Source organism: Magnolia sinica, chromosome 8 (assembly GCF_029962835.1).
Source record: "Magnolia sinica isolate HGM2019 chromosome 8, MsV1, whole genome shotgun sequence".
Classification (NCBI taxonomy): domain Eukaryota; kingdom Viridiplantae; phylum Streptophyta; class Magnoliopsida; order Magnoliales; family Magnoliaceae; genus Magnolia; species Magnolia sinica.
Window position 1 is genome coordinate 70900568 of NC_080580.1, and position 20414 is coordinate 70920981.

Consider the following 20414-nt stretch of genomic DNA (forward strand, 5'->3'; position numbering starts at 1 on the left):
AAAGTTCCGCGCCATTCTGATCTTCGGTGATTCCACAGTCGACATTGGCAACAACAACTACATTGTTACATTGTTTAAGTCCAGTGGGCCTTTACTCTTGCTCCGGTGGTAGACTTTCAGGAGTTTCAACACCTGGTCAAGGGTTCGAGCACCCATAGGTGGTGAAAATCCACTACAGCGTGAGTGTGTGGTGGTATGTGTGCATGTGTTTTTTTTTTTTTTTTAAAAGTCCAATCACTCGCCGTACGGTGTGGATTATTCTGATCATGTGGCCACGGGTCGCTTCTCAGACGAACAGCTTGATATGCTAGTTTTCGAGCTGGGCATTGAGGAATTGTTACCATCGTTTTTGAATCCACGGTTATCAGACGATGAGATCAAGATAGGCATAAGCTTTGCATTAGCGGGGTTCGATATTGATGACTTGACCATGGTTGTGTTGAGCGTGATACCGATGTCGTGGCAGCCGTTGATGGGTGTACATCGAGTCGAACCAAGTTGAGTTGGCCTCAGCTCGACTCGGCTCTGCTACTAGCTGACCTCAGCTCAAACATGGCTCGGCTCGGTCCTCAAGTCTGACTGACTAGCTTGGCTTGGTTTGGTCAGCAGCTTAGGCCAGTTCGAGCCAAGTTTGAGCTGAGTTCGCCATTACAACATTTTCACAAACACCTGAATTGCACCTTCAAAATCTCACTGTATTTGAGATAGCAGTAATGGTTTTACGTATATTTTACCAAACACCTTCTAAGTAACATAAAAATCAAGAAAAAAAAAGGTGATGGTTTCATTGATATATATATATCGAGTAACATCAATATCAAAGTAACTAAGTTACCTTGCTGGATCGATCCGAGTTGAGTGGAGCTGGGGCAGCTCGAACTCATTTTCGAGCTGGGGCAGCCGTTGATGGGTGTACATCAATTTCAAAGTAACGGATTGGCTACTCCCCCGCCACCGCCCGTGGGTGATGGTCGGTCCTATGTGGGCCCCACCATGATGTATGTGTTTCATCCATTACGTTCATCCATTTTTACAGATCAGTTTAGGGCTTGATCCCAAAAATGAGAGGAATATAAATCTCAGATGGACCACACCACAGCAAAACAATAGTGATTGGATATCCACCATTAAAATCATCCTAAGGCCCACTGTACTGTTTATTTGACATCCAATTTGTTGATTAGGTCTTACAGACCCAGATGAATGGATAAAACAAAGATCAGCTTGATCCAAAACTCTTATGGCCCCAAAAAAGTTTGTAATGGTTGACATTCATTCAACACTGTTTCCTGTAATGTGGTCCACTTGAGATTGGGATAACTTCATTTTTGGCATTATATTATAAAATTATTTATAAAAATAGATGGTCGGCATAAACACATACATCATGGTGGGGCCCACAGAGCACCGACCATCAGCCATTGACTGGTGGCAGGGGAGTAGCCAATCCGCTCTCTACTTACTGGGGCTCTTATTGCATAGATTCCACAACATGAACAGTCCCGATCAACGGGACACTCAGAATGTGGGCCCTAGCAGCGGCGACACACGCTTCAACCTGAGTCGCGATGGAGGCAAAAAAAACTCTTCCGCCAGAGTTATATCCAAGAACTCCCCCCTTTCAAAAAACACCATTTTATATAAAAACGAAGAAGAAAGCAGCAGCGGCAAGAAACGATGGCGACAGAATCAGGTGGTGGTCCCACCACCATCACCGTTCATGTGAAATTCAGCGGCAGATCGATTCCCATCTCTCTTTCCCCAGACGCCACAGTCAGGGATCTCAAATCCCATCTCCAACCCCTCACGAATGTTCTCCCAAGAGGCCAGAAACTCATCTACAAAGGTAATCCTACCACACCAACACCAGCACCACCATCACCATCAATATCTTCGTTGTCGTTATCATCTTCATCATCAATTCCATCATCAGCCAAACGCTCTTCCAAAATCACCCAAATCCAAGATTCTAATTGTGTTGCATGATTTCTTGATCGGAATCGTTACTACTCACGATTCGGTATTGATACGTAATCGTCACATATGTATGTTGTTAGCCAGGGATTTTTACTGTCTGATCTTGAAATTTGGTGGATATGGCAAGCTGTGCACGTGGGCCCACCTTGTGATGATCTGAACTGTTGCTACTATTTTGCGCCATGTCGTGGATAGGAGTCCGGAGATGCCTGAAAAATCTGGATTCCTCAGATGATCGTATCTGTCAGAGTTATAATTGGTTGTAATTGTCTGGTTACAAGCTGCCAGTTGGATGGATGGGATCATCTGATAAAGGAGATATTGGGCAATGAACAATCCCATAATTTGGCCCCGTTATGGTATTGGGATGTTAAAATGTTCTTGACTAATCTTTGACTGCAAATTTTCTGACAACTAATCAATGGTTGAGATAGTCCAGTTGTCTTGACTTTTGTGCTATGGATCATCAATGGGGCGACCCATTAGATTGATGGTCCTGATCAAACTTGTCTATTGATATGAGTACAATGAAGATGGAAAAGAATGAGAAAGCATGCTACTCGTTTCATTTGGCAACCCTCGTCGGCAAAGATCAGAAAAAAGAGGTATTACATTGCTTGGACTAGCGACCATAATGGTGGTTCCCATCATTCAGTGATCCTGATCATTCATCTGTGGCCCTTCATTGATGGGCCACGCTACAAGAAATTCCTCCATGGATAGTCTTAATTGTCCAGTTCATCTCTTACTACCAATGGTTCACATTCAATAGGGAAAAAAAAATCTCCAACTGTGGATGACAAGACTTTTTGAGGTATGGCCTATTTAAGATAAGCAAACCATATTGATCAGAAGAGGTGGGCCCCACCTGTACTGTTGCTGGTTGAGCAAGATACACAGTTACGCTGTCTTGGTTACGCTCTACCCAGACATTGTTCTTTGGATAAAATTTTGATTTTGTTTCAATGTAATGTGAAAAGTTGGGATGTCTAACATTCAGTCTCTTGTTTAGATGGACAATTATGCATTGATAATATGTTGACGTAGGATTTTTTTTCTTGTGCTGTAGTATTAGTGACCAAATTTGCAATCTGATCTCTCAATTGGCAGACATGGTGGAGACATTTCCATAAACTGACATTCTAACAAGTCACATTTGTAGGACATCTGAGCCATGCATAAGATGGACCCTACCATGAAGATCATCTGGCACAAAAATAGGTGGTTCACTCATTGGTTGGGCCACCTCGGACTGAAACAATGCATGGATCAGACCTAATCACATTCTAATTCAATGTACTTGTTTTGCTTGCCTGATAAGTGGACCAATCTGACTATTATCACCCAGGCGATCTTCATGGCTATGTCCACCTTTTGCACGGCTTGGATTTCCTACGCACGTGAGACTCTGGCATGTGAGTAGGATCAGGTTGCTTGCACCTGGTAGGTGATTATTCTTCTTTGCTATATATCATGCATTTATGACCTACAGATAATACATTAGAAATATCATTATTTTTTTGTTTGGATGTTTTGGCATGCTCGGTTGACCAGGTTCCCTGTGTTTTAAAGCTAGTTTTCATGTCAGGCACTGAGTTGCATGCCCATGTTGTTACCTGTTAGTAATATATTGACAGGAAACAATTCAATCGTATTTTATTTTTTCCCGGAAGGCAAGCAATTTTGGAAGTCAAGCAAGAGGGTAGTGATACAGAGAGAAGTGAATGATGTTTCAATGTAACTTTTTCTGGTCTTCTTAGTTCTTATACTCAAGAGGGTAGTGTACCTATTCTATGTGAAGCAAATACATCATAGATACAAAGAATTCTAATATGATATCTGGAAGTTAATTCCTTTAGACATTCAATATGCTAGAAGTTCTTAAACATTGAGTAAAGTCCAAATTTGCAATATGAACAACGTTAGTCTACCATATTACCCCCCTGGATGCAGGACACATGATTTAATCCAAGCATACAACATGGTATGAAAGAATCCATAAAAGTAATTCAATTAACAAAAGATGCTAACCCGCCATGTAATTAAGAGTAAATAATAAGAAATAAAATATGATTTAATCTAAATCACATTTCCGCATGCTAAGAAATCACATAAATCAATTAAAACTAGGCTCGATGGAAGGATAGAACTTCCAATTTAGTATAGGCACGATCCACACTTAAGGGGGTGACTTGTAGGTTCTATGATCAGGGTTAGGAAGGGGGAAATATGAAATTTGAAAATTAGGGTTCATGAAAATAGGGGATTTTGGAATTAGGGTTTTTTAGAATTTGGGAAAAAGATGAAATTATGAATAAATTGGGTGAATTGGTTAAAGGAGATTGATGAATTTAGTCGTGATATTGACCACATTTCTGATCCCTATTTGCATTTCAGTTGGTTGGTCTGGTATGAGAAGTTATGGGAAAGAGTATATTACAACATCTCTAATTCATGAATTTCTAATGATCGCTGTGTCCTGTATGCTGGATCCTCTACTATTCTATGTTCTTCCTGAAAGCGTGCCAATCCCTATGTTGTGTAGAGCTGAGCATCTTCTATTCGCTGGGATAAAGCTTTTCCTCTGCGGGGGCCTTGTGTAGAAAACCCCCTACGGGCGGTCGTCTGTCGCTAAGATGCTCACGTTTTTTGGCGGGTATCACTCTTGTTTCTGGTTGATAAGTCAACTCCTCTAGTCAAAATGAGCTACCATCTGAAGAAGTCAATAGAGTCGCCTCGATGGTTGATAACCATTTCATTTGCCTGGTGCAGTCGAGTGCTTAAGCCCGCGGGTTCATTGCTCGATCAAGATGGAAAAGAGTGGTTGGAACTGGGACCTCTGGGTCCAAGCAATCATGGGAGTCTTCCCAAATCTCCTATGTTGTAATTGAGACCTAATTACCATTTCAGGTATGCAACTCATTAATCCCTCTCATCTGTCGTTTGGTAGGTCTTCCACTGCCCAGAAGAGGAAAAAGTTACATTTTGAGGCCCTTCGGGTTATGATAGATTCAACTAACCCCTTCGATTCCGCTTGTGCAGCAGAATATAATCTCGGGCCCTTGATGCTTGCAGCTCAATCTTTTATTTTTTTATTTTATGGACGGCGCAAGAACGACGAATCTGCGACGTCTGTTGTTGTTGCGGCAGTGGCGGTGCTGCTGCTTCTACTCTTTCTCGCCCTCCTGCTAGCAGCCTTCTATTGATAAGGTGCCCCTATTAGTAAGGCTATTCTGGATAGTTGCGAAGCGACTCCACTCGCTCATAAGCACGGAGCGAGGCTTTACGACACTCGCCTGGGGACTACCTGCTTTACAGATGAGCGAAAAATGACGCGAGTGGGGGAGGCACAGCCCGTTTCAATCCCACTTCCAATTGCGAATCCAAATGCATGGACAGGAGTAACCGACGATGGGAAAGCTAGTTAGTTGTTGTTGATCACTTGTTGGAACAGGTAGGGACGCTGGGCGGGGTGGCAGTGGGAAAGCCGGATTGGGATACGTTGTAGCAGGATCTACGAAACTAAGGTGGTTGTACGGTTCAACTTTTTATAACTGGATTTTGATCCCTGGATATAGATTTGGATCACTAGGGGCTGGATCAGGATCCCGCTCAATAAGATATGGATATGGATCTTTATAGAGGGAGATACCTACTAAGCCTGGTGCAGGTACAAGAAGGCTCGGTGGTGTTGGTGGTGCTTAAACAGATAGAAGGAACCCAACGAAGGTAATGTATCAACTTATGATGTATCTACCCTTGCTTTAATGGATGGATCTGTTTATGCCCTGGTATATAGGCCCAGAAGTTGGAACAGCTGCCTATGCTATGGGGTATGCTTCTAGGTCTCGATCACGAAGGTCCTAATCGTCGACCCTAAAAAAGAAACGGTAGATACAACTAGTCCGTGAACAGCCAACCATCGCACTGTCAAAATTGGATAAGTTCGGTCTATGGTCATTGAGGCCTCCTAAAAGGATCTACTAAATGAATCAAGTTGTGCCAAAGGATCAAAACAGCCAATTATTAATGGAATCCCTTGCCGGCTCTTTGTGAAATACTCGAGCAAACTAACGATGGGGCATTGCTAGTTTTTCAGGTCCCTATCTAGCGCTTATGTAATAGAGGCTAACCGCTGCCTACCCTATTAGTAAGGCTCTTCTGCTATCAATGAAACTGAAAGAAACACAAAAAACCCAGTGCGTTTCGCGTGTTCCTCTTTTTATTAGAAACCGAAATGAGAATAATGAGAATCTCCGTAGTAGTTCCATGCCCCCTCTCGCCCCAAATGTGAGAAGGCGCTTTCCAAAAACAATCAAGGCAAGGATTTCCGGTAGCGCATGGAAATTAGAAGCCGAAGCCACTGCTGCCAAGGCAAAGCTTCTTGCTGCAGAAGCTTCAATAGCAGCACCCGGTTGCTCCTATCGTTCCAGTAGCCCCAGTGGCTGAGGCACCAGGGCCTCTGCGACAGCACCATTTACTGCAGAACCTCAAGCGCCATCAACCTCATCAGCGGCAGAAACTCCTCAGGTGCTCTCTACTACATACAATTGTTTCAGGTTGAACAATAGCGACGATATTAGGCCCGGTATTGGTAGAGGGGAATTAAGGTTTTGGATGAAGGGAGTTAGGGATTTGGGGGTCCTCAATGGTTAATTTTGATTAAGATTGAAGTTAGATGATGAAAAGTTGAAGAAAAAGATGATTTAGATGGTTTTGGATAGGAAGGGAAGGAGAGAGATGGAGTTTTTGGGAAAATACCTATTTTGAATAGAAATGAAGAAAGAAGGAAGATGATAGATGGAAGCCTCGCACCTCTGTTGAACGATGAATGGAATCATATCACACCCAAGCTCCAAATCATATAGAGTATTCTTCAAATCACATGAAGAAGAGAAAACACAGTTTTTTTTTTTTTTTTCTTTCAAAATAATGACTTTAGGGCTTCACACACCCCATTTTCTCTTTTATAGTTTCAGAAAAGACATTTTACAAAAAGGCGCTCTCAGATAAGATTCTCAACATAAAGACGCTTAATAAATTAAAAGTTGTTCCCAACTCCCTGATGTCAACACAAATATAAGCTATACTAAAAATAATGAAGTAGGTAAATAATCTAAACAATTAAACTATTTTGTGGCCCATGGGGTCCCATGATCAAGATGTCTGATTATGATGATCCAACGGTCCGATCATCATGTCCATTAAGCTCCTATATGCAGCTCACATGCATCTTCCCAGTGTGGGGTCTTCAAAGATGCACGGACATGCACATGAGGTCTTCAACGTGGTTAAGAATGTGAATTGGGCCAAGTGGGCCCCATGTAATTGTCGTCTAGCCATAAGGAGACTGGCTTAGCCCCCCTCCTCTAGTTTGGTGCTCGGATGACCTCATCACCCCTCTTTTTTATGGGCAACAAAGAAGTGCATATGATGAGTATGAATTGAATTAGTGATATATATAATGAATTAACCCCAAAAAGGGTTTTGCTGCATGCATTGTAATTATAATATTTTGTGATATCTATAACGTTTGGTAGTTTACTATTATGAATTATGATATCAATAACTTTTTTTTTTTGGAAAGATGAAAACTTTGTTAAGGCACAAAAAAAAAAAAAGCAAAAAAAAGAAGAGAAAATACAACCCCCTTCAAACCCTACCCAAAAAACCTCAGGCAATCAATCAAATAGAATTTGAGAAACCTGGCTAAAAAGAAACCAGCACAAAACTACTCAGATTCTGAAAGGCTTAGTTATTCTTCTCAAGTTAGACCAACCGCATAACGACCAATAAAGCAATCCTCCATCTGCAGATCTCATATGAGTCCCCTCCTCCATGCTAAGCCTATACAAGACATTGATAACTCATTAAATTGAGCATGGATAAAAAGATGATTTGAATTAATCATAAGTCATTACATGAGAGGGCTCCCCCCCCCCCCCTGCATGATGCATGACCTTAACATTTCTAGATGCATAGGCAATCAAATGTGGGGCTTGTGTGATGGATATTCACACTTAAGTCTAATTGATGTGGATCATCCATTTTCTTGGCACTAAATGGATGGTTCACATTATCATGTTAGAGTGATTCTTTAGAGGAACAAGCAATTAAAAGAGGAGCTATTGGTAATTGGACGCTTCAAGGAGTTGGTTCAAGTTTGAAGGCTATAAAACGGCGAAGAGAATGTCAAAAGGGAAGTGGGTGGAGCTAATAAGAAAAGATTCCTTGGCCTATAATTTAACTGAGGATATGTTTCTTGATAGAGTGAAATGATAGAACAAGATTCATGCAGCTGACCCCATGTAACGCCCCGACTTTTCAGAACCCGAGTATATGACCCGTGTCCCAAAAGCCCTAGTGTTGACTTTAAAGGATGGTCAAATTCGAGTGTACATTTTTTTTTTCCTTCATTAGAGTAAGCAAATGAGCTTAGTGTGGACAAGTTGACATAAAGGAAAATTTCATTATCGTTCAAATATACAAGAAGATGCCCATAATGACTTATACAAACCAATGTCTTTGAATTTAAACAAGTACACGATTTACATGATTTAATACATGAAGAATAACAGAAAGCATATAAACATAAGCCGCGAGATCATGCAGCTCCTCCAAGCAAATACAGTCATGCATCCCTGGCGATCGTACCCTACTCATCAAGTCTGAACAAGCATATTACTTAAGCTACCTGTATTACTTGTACAGTTGTATATTTGATGGATGAGTGACCAACTCAGTGTGAATTCCCCTCAAGATTACACACCGCCGTATTAGGTAAGAAATAATATAAAACATCCAGACAACCAAAATAGAGTAAATGCAGTCTTATTAGATGCATGGATGCATGAATGCAATCATGGACCCGAGAAAAACATCCAGACGGTCTGTGCCCCGGGAAAAACATCCAGACAGGCAATGGGGTCGTCATCCAAGGATGTGACTGGTCATCAGCATAACACTTGGCGTAATCGCATAGGCGTGAAGAACCAAGTTATCATCATAAATCGATCGACTGGTCATTAGCGCAACACGCGGCGTAATCGTATGGGCATAATGATCCAAGCCGTTGTAGTATGCTATGCGTGCATGATTTGCCAGCCCATTATTAGTCCAATTGCAATCAGCCGTTTTAGAATAAGCTCACGGTCACTACGAGGAGCGCAGGGCCCAGCGTAGGCCGACGGCTCGGGCATAGTATCCCATGACTACCATCCCCGGCCCATTAGGCTACCATCTTGGGATGTTTAATTGAAATCTGTCGGCTAGTGGCCAATCATATTACAGTATATGGGGCTTACCATCGCATGGTTGCACAAAATAAAACATCGAATCCATATAAGGAAAATACTAGAACAAAGCCACATAGGGCGATATCAAACAAGCCACATAGGGCAATTATCAAAATAGGCCTTATAGGGCGAGTGTCAAAACCATGCGATAAAATACCATCCTTGAAAACCATTGGACACAACAACCCTGGATGGTAGGCCCACATCAATGATCCATTTAGACCACCACTCAATAACCACTAAGTCGAAGGTTCATTTTAATCACAACCAGTCGGGTTACATCCCAATTATGGGTGTGCATTTATAGGTGGAGGTTTCCTACTAATGTACCAGTTTAAAGTCCATAAGCAATACACAAATAATCCACAAGCATGAATAAATATACAGGTTGAACATTAAGCAGGCAATATAGCAATTCAATTTCCACCAGCTAGCACATGTGATTATAAGAGAGAGATGTCAATTATAATTTTTAATAAAAACTATAACTTAAGCTAATGAGAAGATGGAAAGCTCAAGGGGAAGAATCATCACCTTATACTTGGAATCGCCTACTAGGGTTGCAAAGCGCTTGCGCCTTTAGAATTGAATCCTAACACAATTCATGAACTTGTACCATTAGATCCACGTTCTATGTACTACCTAGGTTTAAGATCATGGTTTAGGGTTTTGAATTTACTTATCTTAGGGTTTTAATATAGAATTAGGGTTCCATCCCAGGGTTTAGTTAAATGCTTAGATCCTAGGATTTGAATCCAAGATTAATATTAATATTATTATTATTATTATTGTTATTATTATTATTGTTCCGTGGGCCAAATACTATTCATGATAGGAGTTTTAATCCATCCATATTTTCATAAGTTCATATTTGCACGTACCGACATTATCTAATATTTTTATAATGACTAATAATCTCTTGGATAATATAGGTAATATTAGTAGAATATACAATAAGGACTAATTACATTAACAAGTATCATACTAATCCCATGATAAGTATTTTCAAATGCTAATAGTCAATAATAGTGAATCTAGCCATGATACTAGACACTGTGATCTACCATGAGTTATGAAGTTCTATAATTAGCTCAAACCTAACACACTATCTATGTCCAGGGTATTGAACTAGAGTTTAGATTACTTAGCTTTAGGATTTTATCCTAGAGTTTAGGTCTAGGCTAGGTTTCTCAGGGTTTGAACCCTACTTGGTGTATTATTAATTTTAGAGTTAATCTAACAATTATGAAATATTTATCAATGCTAATATTATAATTAGTATTTGTTAATAATCATTATGATGACATCATTTAGTGCAATCCACTATCATTAACAAAGGTTTAAGAATGATAAATGAAACACTATGATTTAATAATTGAAATTTGTTTATCATAACTAGTTTTATCCTAAATATCCTACTAGCGGTTAATCGTTGGTAATATTAACAATACTAATAATAACATTGTTAGCAATGATAATGATGCATTGAAACAAATCTGGATTGGGGAAACAGGTTGACTCACCTAGTTGACTCGGTTTGAGTCGAGTTGACTCGACTCAACACAACCACCATCTACTCTCTCTCTCTCTCTCTCTCTCTCTCTCTCTCTCTCCTTCATTCTTTCTTTCTTCTTTTCCTTCCTTTCTTTTCTTTCTTTCCTTCTTTTCCCTGACTTGTTTTTACGACCAGACAGGGTTTGGTAATATTAACAATACTAATAATAACATTGTTAGCAATAATAATGATGCATTGAAACAAATCTGGATTGGGGAAACAGGTTGACTCACCTAGTTGACTCAGTTCGAGTCGAGTTGACTCGACTCAACACAACCACCATCTACACACTCTCTCTCTCTCTCTCTCCTTCGTTCTTTCTTTCTTCTTTTCCTTCCTTTCTTTCCTTTCTTTTCTTTCTTTCCTTCTTTTCCCTGACCTGTTTTTACGACCAGACAGGGTTTGGGTTTTCCTAAGGGCACGATTCAAACCGAGTCAGCTCGACTCGGTGCAACTTGAATGCGCAGCAGCCCCAACTCTCTCCTTCTTCTCTTTCTTCCTCTTCTTTCTTTGTTGAAATCTCAGCATGGCCTGAACTGGTAGCAGCCCACAGTGTTTAGGCTCGACTCAGATGTGGCCCAGATCCAACGGATTCGGATCCGACTCGGTCCATGGCTCGTTCGAGTTGGTGCGGCTGTGCACCCTTCGTCACTCTCTCATTTCTCTGTCTTTCCTTTCTTTCTGCTTCTCTTCTTCCCTTTCTCCTCCAGGGATGTCCAGCAATGAATTGGACCGTTGTCTCAACTCAGTCGAGCCGAGTCGAGTAGGCAGCGGCGAAACTCACCCTGCTTCTCTTCCTCGTTTTCTCTCTTTCCTCTCACTCATCTCTGTTTCTTCCTTCTTCTTTTCTTCTCTTTCCTGCTATTGGAAATGCCCAGCAAGAAATGCCAGCCTGGCCTGACTCAGGCTCGGCCCGGACTTGGCTCAGTTCGAGCTGCAGGCGAACGGGGAAGAAGGCTCAGCCGTTAATGGCAGACTCTCCCTCTTTGCTCCTACCTCCAATCCGACCCTTCAGGACGGTCCGTTTGGGCCCTATGAAGCTTATAGGTGAGCTTTTTCGAAGGTTGGAGGTGATAAGGTCGGTGGGTTCGGGTTTGGGAGGTTGCGGCCGATTTTTGCTTGGACAGTTGTAAGAATGGAGGGCGAGCTCCTGTTGCTCTATCCATCCCATTTTATTTGCTAACCCTAACGTCCCAGCACCGTCGGATCAGTAACAGGTGGCTCGGATTTGCTCTGACGGAAACCGCTTGCAAGGCCGAAATCGTCCAGGTTTTGGTTTGCTGTGGGCGGAAACCCTATCCCATGTGGATGGCTTGGATTCGTCCAAGGAGGAGAGCTGTGATTGGAGGAAAGATCCTCACATGGATCGCCTGTCTAGCAGCAACAAGAGAAACGGAAAGTTTCTGTTTTTAGAAAAATTGGTATTCCATAGACTGGATGTGCCTGAGCTTGTGTTCATACGTGCATGCAGCCACGGGTAAAATCACCTAGGGTTTGGTCAGAAGGATCGTCCAAACCAGATGGACGGTTCAGATCATGAAGATGGGTCCCCCTGGTGGGCCACCATTGAAACAAACGGACATCAGTCCGTTCGCTGGAAGAAAACAAACGGAAAGGGAATCCTTTCCTATTGCGGGAGAACACGGGTCAGACCCATTTGACTGAGCTGGATGATCCAGCGCATCGTAGGTGCTTTAGCACTGGTGCACACTCACCCTAATGTGGGCCCCGTGGTAATGTTTGTGGGAAATCCGCACCGTCCATTCTCCTTGGAAGCGTAGTCAGGTCTTTTGACCCAAAATCAGGCAGATCTCAGGTGTAGGTGGGGCCCACAACTTGATTTAGGTCATGGTGGTGGGTTTCTCGTCAATCTAATGGTCGGATGATTCCGAAGTTGGACGTCAACGGTTAAAAGATCTTAATGGGCCATTTGTAAGGTTTTCGTTATATATTACTAACCAATACTAATATTAATATAATTTTTATTATTTTTGTATATTACTTATAATTACAATATTTAAAATCTCACACATATATATAAATATAATTTTAATATTAACATACCACTAATTACATGCTGCTGTTCACACATTCATTAATATACATAATTCATAATATACAATATCATATTTAATTAAAATTATATTTGTATTTAATAATATTGTTAAATATAAAATTTCATTAAAGTATCTAATGATTTTTGTATACATACTTATAAAAGATATTTAATACTACCTTAATACTTATAATTCAACTATATATTGTAAAGCCATTATTCATTATGTTTATTTAATACAACATTATTTTCATAATATTTTTATATATGTTAGTTATATACATATCACTCTACTACAACACATTTTCATGCATTATTCATATGATAAATAAATTACCAAATACGTCCATAATTCTTTTGATCCACATTTGTGTAAAATTTATAATATAATAAATAGATAAGATAATATACTTTGTATATTTCATTTGACTACTAGGTGGTTTGTTATGGGGATGAGGATCACTTTCGACGGTCAGATTTAAACTAGGATGCACGTGAATGTTCACTAAGCTAGGTTTGCATTTATCTTAAATCTTGGTTATATGGTAACACCCGAGTACTGAACAGTACGGGGTGCTACACCCCACTTAGTTGGGATAAGGCTTATATGATGGTGATGAATTAGTTCGGCAAGGAAATTAGATGTCCTGGATTAATTATAACAAGGAAGGTCCGACCATCAATCTAGACTTTCCATAGTATAGGCCCCACCTTTCATACACAAAACTCTCAGGAATCACTTTGATTGGACAACCCTAAAGTCTAACCACCCGATGAATAGCCAAGAAATGAACAGTCAATATTGATCTTAGCAATGTAATCCTAGCAAAAAATTCAGAAAAAAATGTGTGTGCGTGTGTGTGTGTATATATATATATATATTTAATTTGTGGATTTTTGGGAAATTTCCCAAAAATTTCAGAAGGGGACTGATACATGCAATATGTATTGACGATATCGGGGAACTTGTAACAATGATATTTTGGGAATATCGCAAAGTGTCGGTACATTATTGATACATTGTGATATATTGTGATAGATAAACTGATGATGTGAAGTTTCCCAACTACAGCCCTGTTTCATATTGGTACTGTGGATATTGAATTGGCCAATACTATTGATACTGTAATCACTGCTCATGACATGGTGTAGCCCTGGATCAAGTCTTACCACGGGTGTTCAATGAGGCAATTGCTCCAATGCCCTGTTGAGAAAAAAGAATTCATGCGAGTGCTTGACTGCATGTGTGAGATTAATGGGAACCTACTAATGTTAGTCTACAACAGGAAAGATTCTCGTCGATACAATGACCATGAAGTCATCAGAAGTGTTAGATGGGTCGAAGATTATGCTGATTGCCTCTCATGGTTTGCACCAAGGGGTAATTTCTTTCCTTCTTTGTTTGTGTTGGTTTTAAAATGTTTTTGGATTTGAGTTATTGCTATATACAAAATTGTTCAATGGCCTTATAAACAAATTGCATATAGGATGTTGAAATATAACATTTTAATGTTCATTAACAGCTATCACTGATTTTGTTCCAATATCGAGGGAAAGGTATGAGTGGTAGATAGTCATTGTGTGCCTGGCCCTACTTGCTGGTTGTGGTCAATATGGAAGGAACATAACACTAGGATTTTCTTGTAATAAAGCAGAATGCATGAGATGACCTTCAAAAGAGCAAGGCGTTAGCTGGGTGCAGTAGAGACTAGAGAGCAAGTAGATGAGAGCTGGGTGGAGGGTTTTGCCGTTATTAATAGATAATTCTTCATTATCTACTCTTGATCCCTGGTTTGTTGGGTTTGTGTTGTTTTGCTTTTCATTCTAAAATATCTTAGTTACCTTTCCAACCAAAATAAAAAGAAAAACGGCAAATAGATAAAAACATCAGGTTTGTTCCTTCGTTGCCCAACTGTCTAGAGAAGCTTGGTCTTAGCATTAGAATCTTGTAACCACCAGTTTCAGTTTCTTCACCTAAATTGTTCAGACTTTAGAGAGCTTGCTCTCAGCCTTAGAATCTTATAAGCATTGAACTCTTTCATTCTTCAAAAATTTTCATAATGTTTCATCATATTTCAATACCATTAAATTTCAGATTTCAAAGGTTCCCATATCTGACAACTTTTTTATTTCGAAAGGTTACACTACTAGGAATTGAACCATGGATCACCCACGCACACTACAGTATACCATATCTGACACCTTTTGTCTCTGACCATCTCCAACATTGAACATGCATTTGACCGAGTGACGCAGGACAGCCCTAATTATGATGCATGCTCATGGAGATAATTAAACAGCAGAAATAAAAGGAATAAATGATCTAAAATTCTAACAGTAATCATCATAACTGAGAAAATCATAAAGGAAACATGCAATGGAGCGGGCCATCACTACAACCATGGAGTATGGAATTCAATTACTACTTAGGTTGGATCCGGCGAGGGATGAGACCTCCCGATCTTGCATGGTCACACCCAATCGATCAATGAAGATCACTAGTCTGAAAAACCAAGAAGTTTCTCGGATTAGGGATTTGAGAATTTGGGGATTTAGGGTTTAGATCGGTTCTCAAGATTTTGATCGAAGAGGAATTAGCCAAAACTGAAAAATAGAAGAAAGAAAGTTATTACCTTGAGGAAGTTGGAGGGGCACAAGAAGAAATTAGAAGAAGAAGATCAAGGGGAGAGAAGAAGCACCATTAGAGAGAAGAGAGGAAGGAGGCAACCAAAGGGTTTGCTTTTCATTAATCACTAGTTGAAATTCGTGTTTAGGGCTTTACCCTACTTAAATAAGCAAATAAAGACATAAAATTACTAAAATACCCCTAGGATAAGCAAATAAAGATATAAGATTACTAAAAGACCCCTAACTAAGTCCAAAAAACGTGCAAATAACATAAATATGGGAAAGTTTGGGCGCTCGGTCTTCTTTCTCCAATCTTCCTTCACATGTGTCTTCCCTAAGTGGGGTCTTCTATATGTCCAATCACATGTGAAAGGTCTTCAGCTCCTCAATATTCGCCTATCCACAAGGACGGTACTTGTGGTTGGCGCTTTCTTCGTTGGTACACCTTGAATGCACCTGTGTCCGCATCAATTCCCCTCGGGTGAGAAAAACTCGACCCCGACGAGTTGAAACTTTTGTAGCGCTCAAGTAGATCTGGATCAATACCCTGCAATGCGTCGCCCGACAGCCACGTAGATTCAGACGATGGTTTGTTTTTCCACCTGACAAGATACCTTTGGAAACCCCCATCTCTCGTGGATACTATCTCGTCATCCAAGATTTCCTCAATTGCTTCTTTATGGGTAATGGGTGGAGGAGGGGGTGGAAGGGGTTGGGTAGCAAACTCAGAAAAAGGCCATGAAAGGGACGATGCATCAACAATGGGAGTATAGGCACGGACTAGATCTTCCACATTAAAAGTTGGATTAATGCTCATTTCAGATGGAAGGTCAACCCGATACGCGTTGGACCCAACATTTTGTAATATCTTGAATGGTCCAGCACTACGCGCTTGTAATTTCTTTGCAGATCCTTGAGAGAATCGCTCTGGCCTTATTCGCACCATTACATAGTCTCCTTCTTGAAATTCTTGCACTCTACGATGAGAATCAGCTGAAACTTTATAATCATCATTGCTCTTATTTAACCGCTGTCTAATATGTGTATGCAAATCATGAATATGGCGTGCGAATGCATCGGCTGACTCAGAAGACCTTTGGGTAACAGACATAGGTAAGAGATCTATGGGCATTTTAGGTTTATAACCACTTACAATTTCAAAAGGACTCAACCCTGTAGATCTATTAACTGACCCATTATAAGCAAGTTCGGCAGTTGGTAAAATTAGGTCCCAAGTCTTAACATGTTCACCCACTAGACAACGTAGAAGATTTCCAAGGCTACGGTTTACCACTTCAGTTTGACCATCTGTTTGTGGGTGGTAAGCAATAGAAAATTGCAAACGAGTTCCCATAATGTGCCACAGTGTCTTCCAAAAATAGCTAGTAAATCGAACATCACGATCAGACACTATGGTTTTAGGTAACCCATGGAGACGCACCACACCATCAAAAAAGATACGAGCAACATGAGACGCATCTGACGTCTTCGAACATGGGAGGAAATGCGCCATTTTAGAAAAACGGTCCACAACGACAAAAACGGAATCGTGCTTTTTTATAGTCTTGGGAAGCCCGAGCACGAAGTCCATACTAATGTCCTGCCACGGAGCATGTGGCACTGGCAATGGCGTGTACAGCCCGGTATTTTGCTTTCTTTGCTTTGCCAGCTGATATGTTCGACACTGCCCTAAAACTTTGGCTACGTCTCGCTTGAGGCTTGGCCAATAGAAACGATCTTCCACGAGGGCAATGGTCTTATCACGACCAAAATGGCCAGCTATCCCTCCTGAATGAAGCTCCCAGATGAGGAATTCACGAAGGGACATACGGGGAATACAAAGTCTCTCCCTTGAAAAGAAAGCCATCTTTAAGAACATATTCACCCATAATATGCTGGTCATTAGAGAGCGACGCGTAAGTACCCCCAAAATCAGGACATATGGTGTATTCATCTTTCAGTTGCTCAAATCCGACTACCTCTACACTCAAGGAGTTGAGCAACGCCACTCTCCTACTAAGGGCATCCGCTGGTTTGTTTTCAACCCCGGCCTTGTGTTTCAAAACAAACGAATATTCCTGAAGAAACGCTACCCACTTGGCATGCCTTGGGTTGAGTTTTTTCTGAGAATGCAAATATCTCAAAGCCTCATGGTCAAAAAACAAAATGAATTCTTGCGGTAGGAGGTACTGTCGCCAATGTCTCAGGGATTGCACTACCGCATAAAATTCTTTGTCGTAAGTGGAGTATTTTTGTTTTGCCTCATTTAGTTTCTCACTGAAATAGGCCACTGGGTGTCCTTCTTGACTCAACACTCCACCTATACCGACACCAGACGCATCGCACGCTACTACAAAGACTTTAGAAAAGTCAGGTAGACGCATGACAGGTGCTTCCACCATCTTGCCCTTAATTTCTTTAAAAGCCTTGACGGCGGCTTTAGACCACATGAACTCTCCCTTTTTCATGCACTCGGTAATGGGAGCCATGATCGTGCTAAAACCCCTAATGAACCGACGATAAAAAGTTGCTAGGCCGTGAAAACTTCGCACCTCATGAATGTTCCTTGGTTCTGGCCACTCAACTATGGCCCTGACTTTTTCAGGGTCTGCCCGCATCCCTTCAGATGACACTATAAATCCTAAGAACACAACTTGGTTAGACATGAATGCACATTTCTTAAGATTAGCGTACAACTTTTCCTTCCTAAGGACACTACAGACCTTCTTTAAATGTTCAAGGTGTGATTCCTTAGTGGTACTATAAATAAGAATATCGTCAAAGTACACCACTAGGAATTTTTCCATGAACGGCCTCAAAGCTTGTGTCATCACCCGCATGAGAGTACTGGGTGCGTTAGTCAAGCCGAATGGCATGACCAACCACTCATATAGCCCATCTTTCGTCTTAAACGCCGTCTTCCACTCATCTCCTGGGCGTATACGAATTTGGTGATATCCACTCTTGAGGTCTATCTTAGAGAATATAGTAGACCTGGCCATCATGTCAAGCATATCATCAAGTCTAGGTATAGGGAACCTATACTTGACAGTAATTTTGTTTATGGCACGGCTGTCCACACACATGCGCCACGTGCCGTCTTTCTTTGGCGTCAACAATGCAGGCACGCACGGGCTCATACTCTCTTGGATGAAATCCTTTTGCGAAGCTCATCAATTTGCTTCTTCAACTCTGCATGCTCTGCCAGGTTCATCCTATAGTGAGGAAGGTTCGGTAAAGTAGACCACGGGACAAGATCAATGGCATGTCGTATGTCCCTCATAGGTGGCAACTCATTCGGTAAGTCTTCAGAAATACATCACCGTATTCCTTCAGACCGAAGTCACCTCACAGGGCAACTCTAGAACCTCAGGTGTAATTTCTCTAGCCACAAGGGCATACACCATAGAATCCTCCTTAGCCTCTTTTTCAAACTCTCTTGCGCTGATTATATGTAAAGACTTAGGTTTGGATTTCCCCATTTCTCTAGGCTCACTTGCCTTCTCATCCTTCTTCTTCCCTAGTGTATTCTCAGGTGGCATGGGATTAAGTTTGATCTTTTTACCATTATACATAAAAGTACACGCATTCGAACGGCCAAAGATCGTGACATCATTATCGAATAGCCACGGTCTACCTAGGATAACATATCCCACATCCATAGGTAAAACATCACACCACAGGGACTCTTTGTATGACCCAAACTCGATGGGGACTAGACATTGCTGGGTGACAGCTAGGGATGTCTTGTCAACCCAAGAAACTTTATACGGGTCTGGATGAGGTGTGGATTTCAGTTTTAAGTGATCTAAGGTGCTAGTGTAAATCACATTCTGACAACTTCCACTGTCCACTATCACCTTACAATTCTTTTCACCACACTTGGCAATAGTGTAGAAGATAGTGCTTCGACGCCAGTCAGCACTACTTCTAGACTGAGCTAACACACGCCTGACTACTGCAAGCGTTGCTTCTCCATCCACTTCTTCATCAGTAAGTCCTCCTTCAGGGTGATACTCTTCAACTTCATAATCACCCTGGTCATCTCCACCCTCGTGGGACTCACCTATAACTAAGGCTCTCCCATGGCTCTTCGTAGGACACTGATTAGACATGTGGCCAAGGTTGCCACACTCATAGCACCTCACTTGGCTCATGTTACTAGGACCGGCACCAAGAACCCCTTTGCCCTTGTCCTCCCTAGGCTTAGGCGGAATGGTCGCCTGTGCCCTAGGTTGATTACCAATATTAGGTCTAGTTCCTTGGGAACTAGATCTAGCATTGGAGTCTCGGGACTCGAAACGACGAAAGACAGGAGCCTTCAGATACTGCTCTAACTCCTGCACGACTTGATATGCTTCATCTAAGTCCGTTAAGGGCCGAGTAATAAGCTCGCGCTGAAGATCCGCACAAAGGCCCGTCTTAAAACGCGAGAGCGTTACTAGAGGGTCTTCTTGGATATCACATCGCATCACATACTCTTCAAATTTAGCGATGTAGTCAGCGGCAGGCATTGACCCTTGGCGTAAGGATTGCCATTGGTCAAGGAGCTTCTGACGGTATGAGGGAGGAATGTACTTCTCCTTCAATTTCTCTTTCATCTCATACCAATGTGTGATAGGGGCTCTACCAACTCTCTCTATCCTACGCTCGGTGTTGGTCCAGAAGAGCTTGGCTTGACCCACAAGCTTCATCTTAGCAAACCGCATTTGACGGTTTTCTGACATGCCATACCACTCAAAGTAGTGGTCCATGTCAGCAACCCAGTCAAGGAATGCCTTGGGATCCAAGCGTCCATCAAAACTCGGGGCCTCAACTCTCACACTCTTCATCGCACGCTCATCTGGATCATAACGGTCTTGATGACCACATGTGGCTCGTGCCTCTCGCACCACACCACGAC

At 41.5% G+C, this 20414-nt stretch overlaps 1 protein-coding gene across 4 annotated transcripts in view; it reads left to right on the forward strand.

The window, feature by feature from the left end:
• Positions 1 to 1606: 1606 nt before the first annotated feature.
• The window catches only part of LOC131253410 (LRR repeats and ubiquitin-like domain-containing protein At2g30105), a 50971-nt gene continuing 32163 nt past the window's right edge, over positions 1607 to 20414 (forward strand). For 3 of the 4 annotated variants that reach the window (XM_058254391.1, XM_058254393.1, XM_058254392.1), the window contains exons 1-2: positions 1608 to 1846; positions 14170 to 14264. In XM_058254391.1, the coding sequence (XP_058110374.1) occupies positions 1678 to 1846; positions 14170 to 14264 (264 nt within the window). In that variant the 5' untranslated portion in view covers positions 1608 to 1677. Of the gene's footprint in view, positions 1847 to 14169; positions 14265 to 20414 lie in introns of all 4 variants that reach the window. The other variant, XM_058254394.1, reaches the window with a different exon arrangement.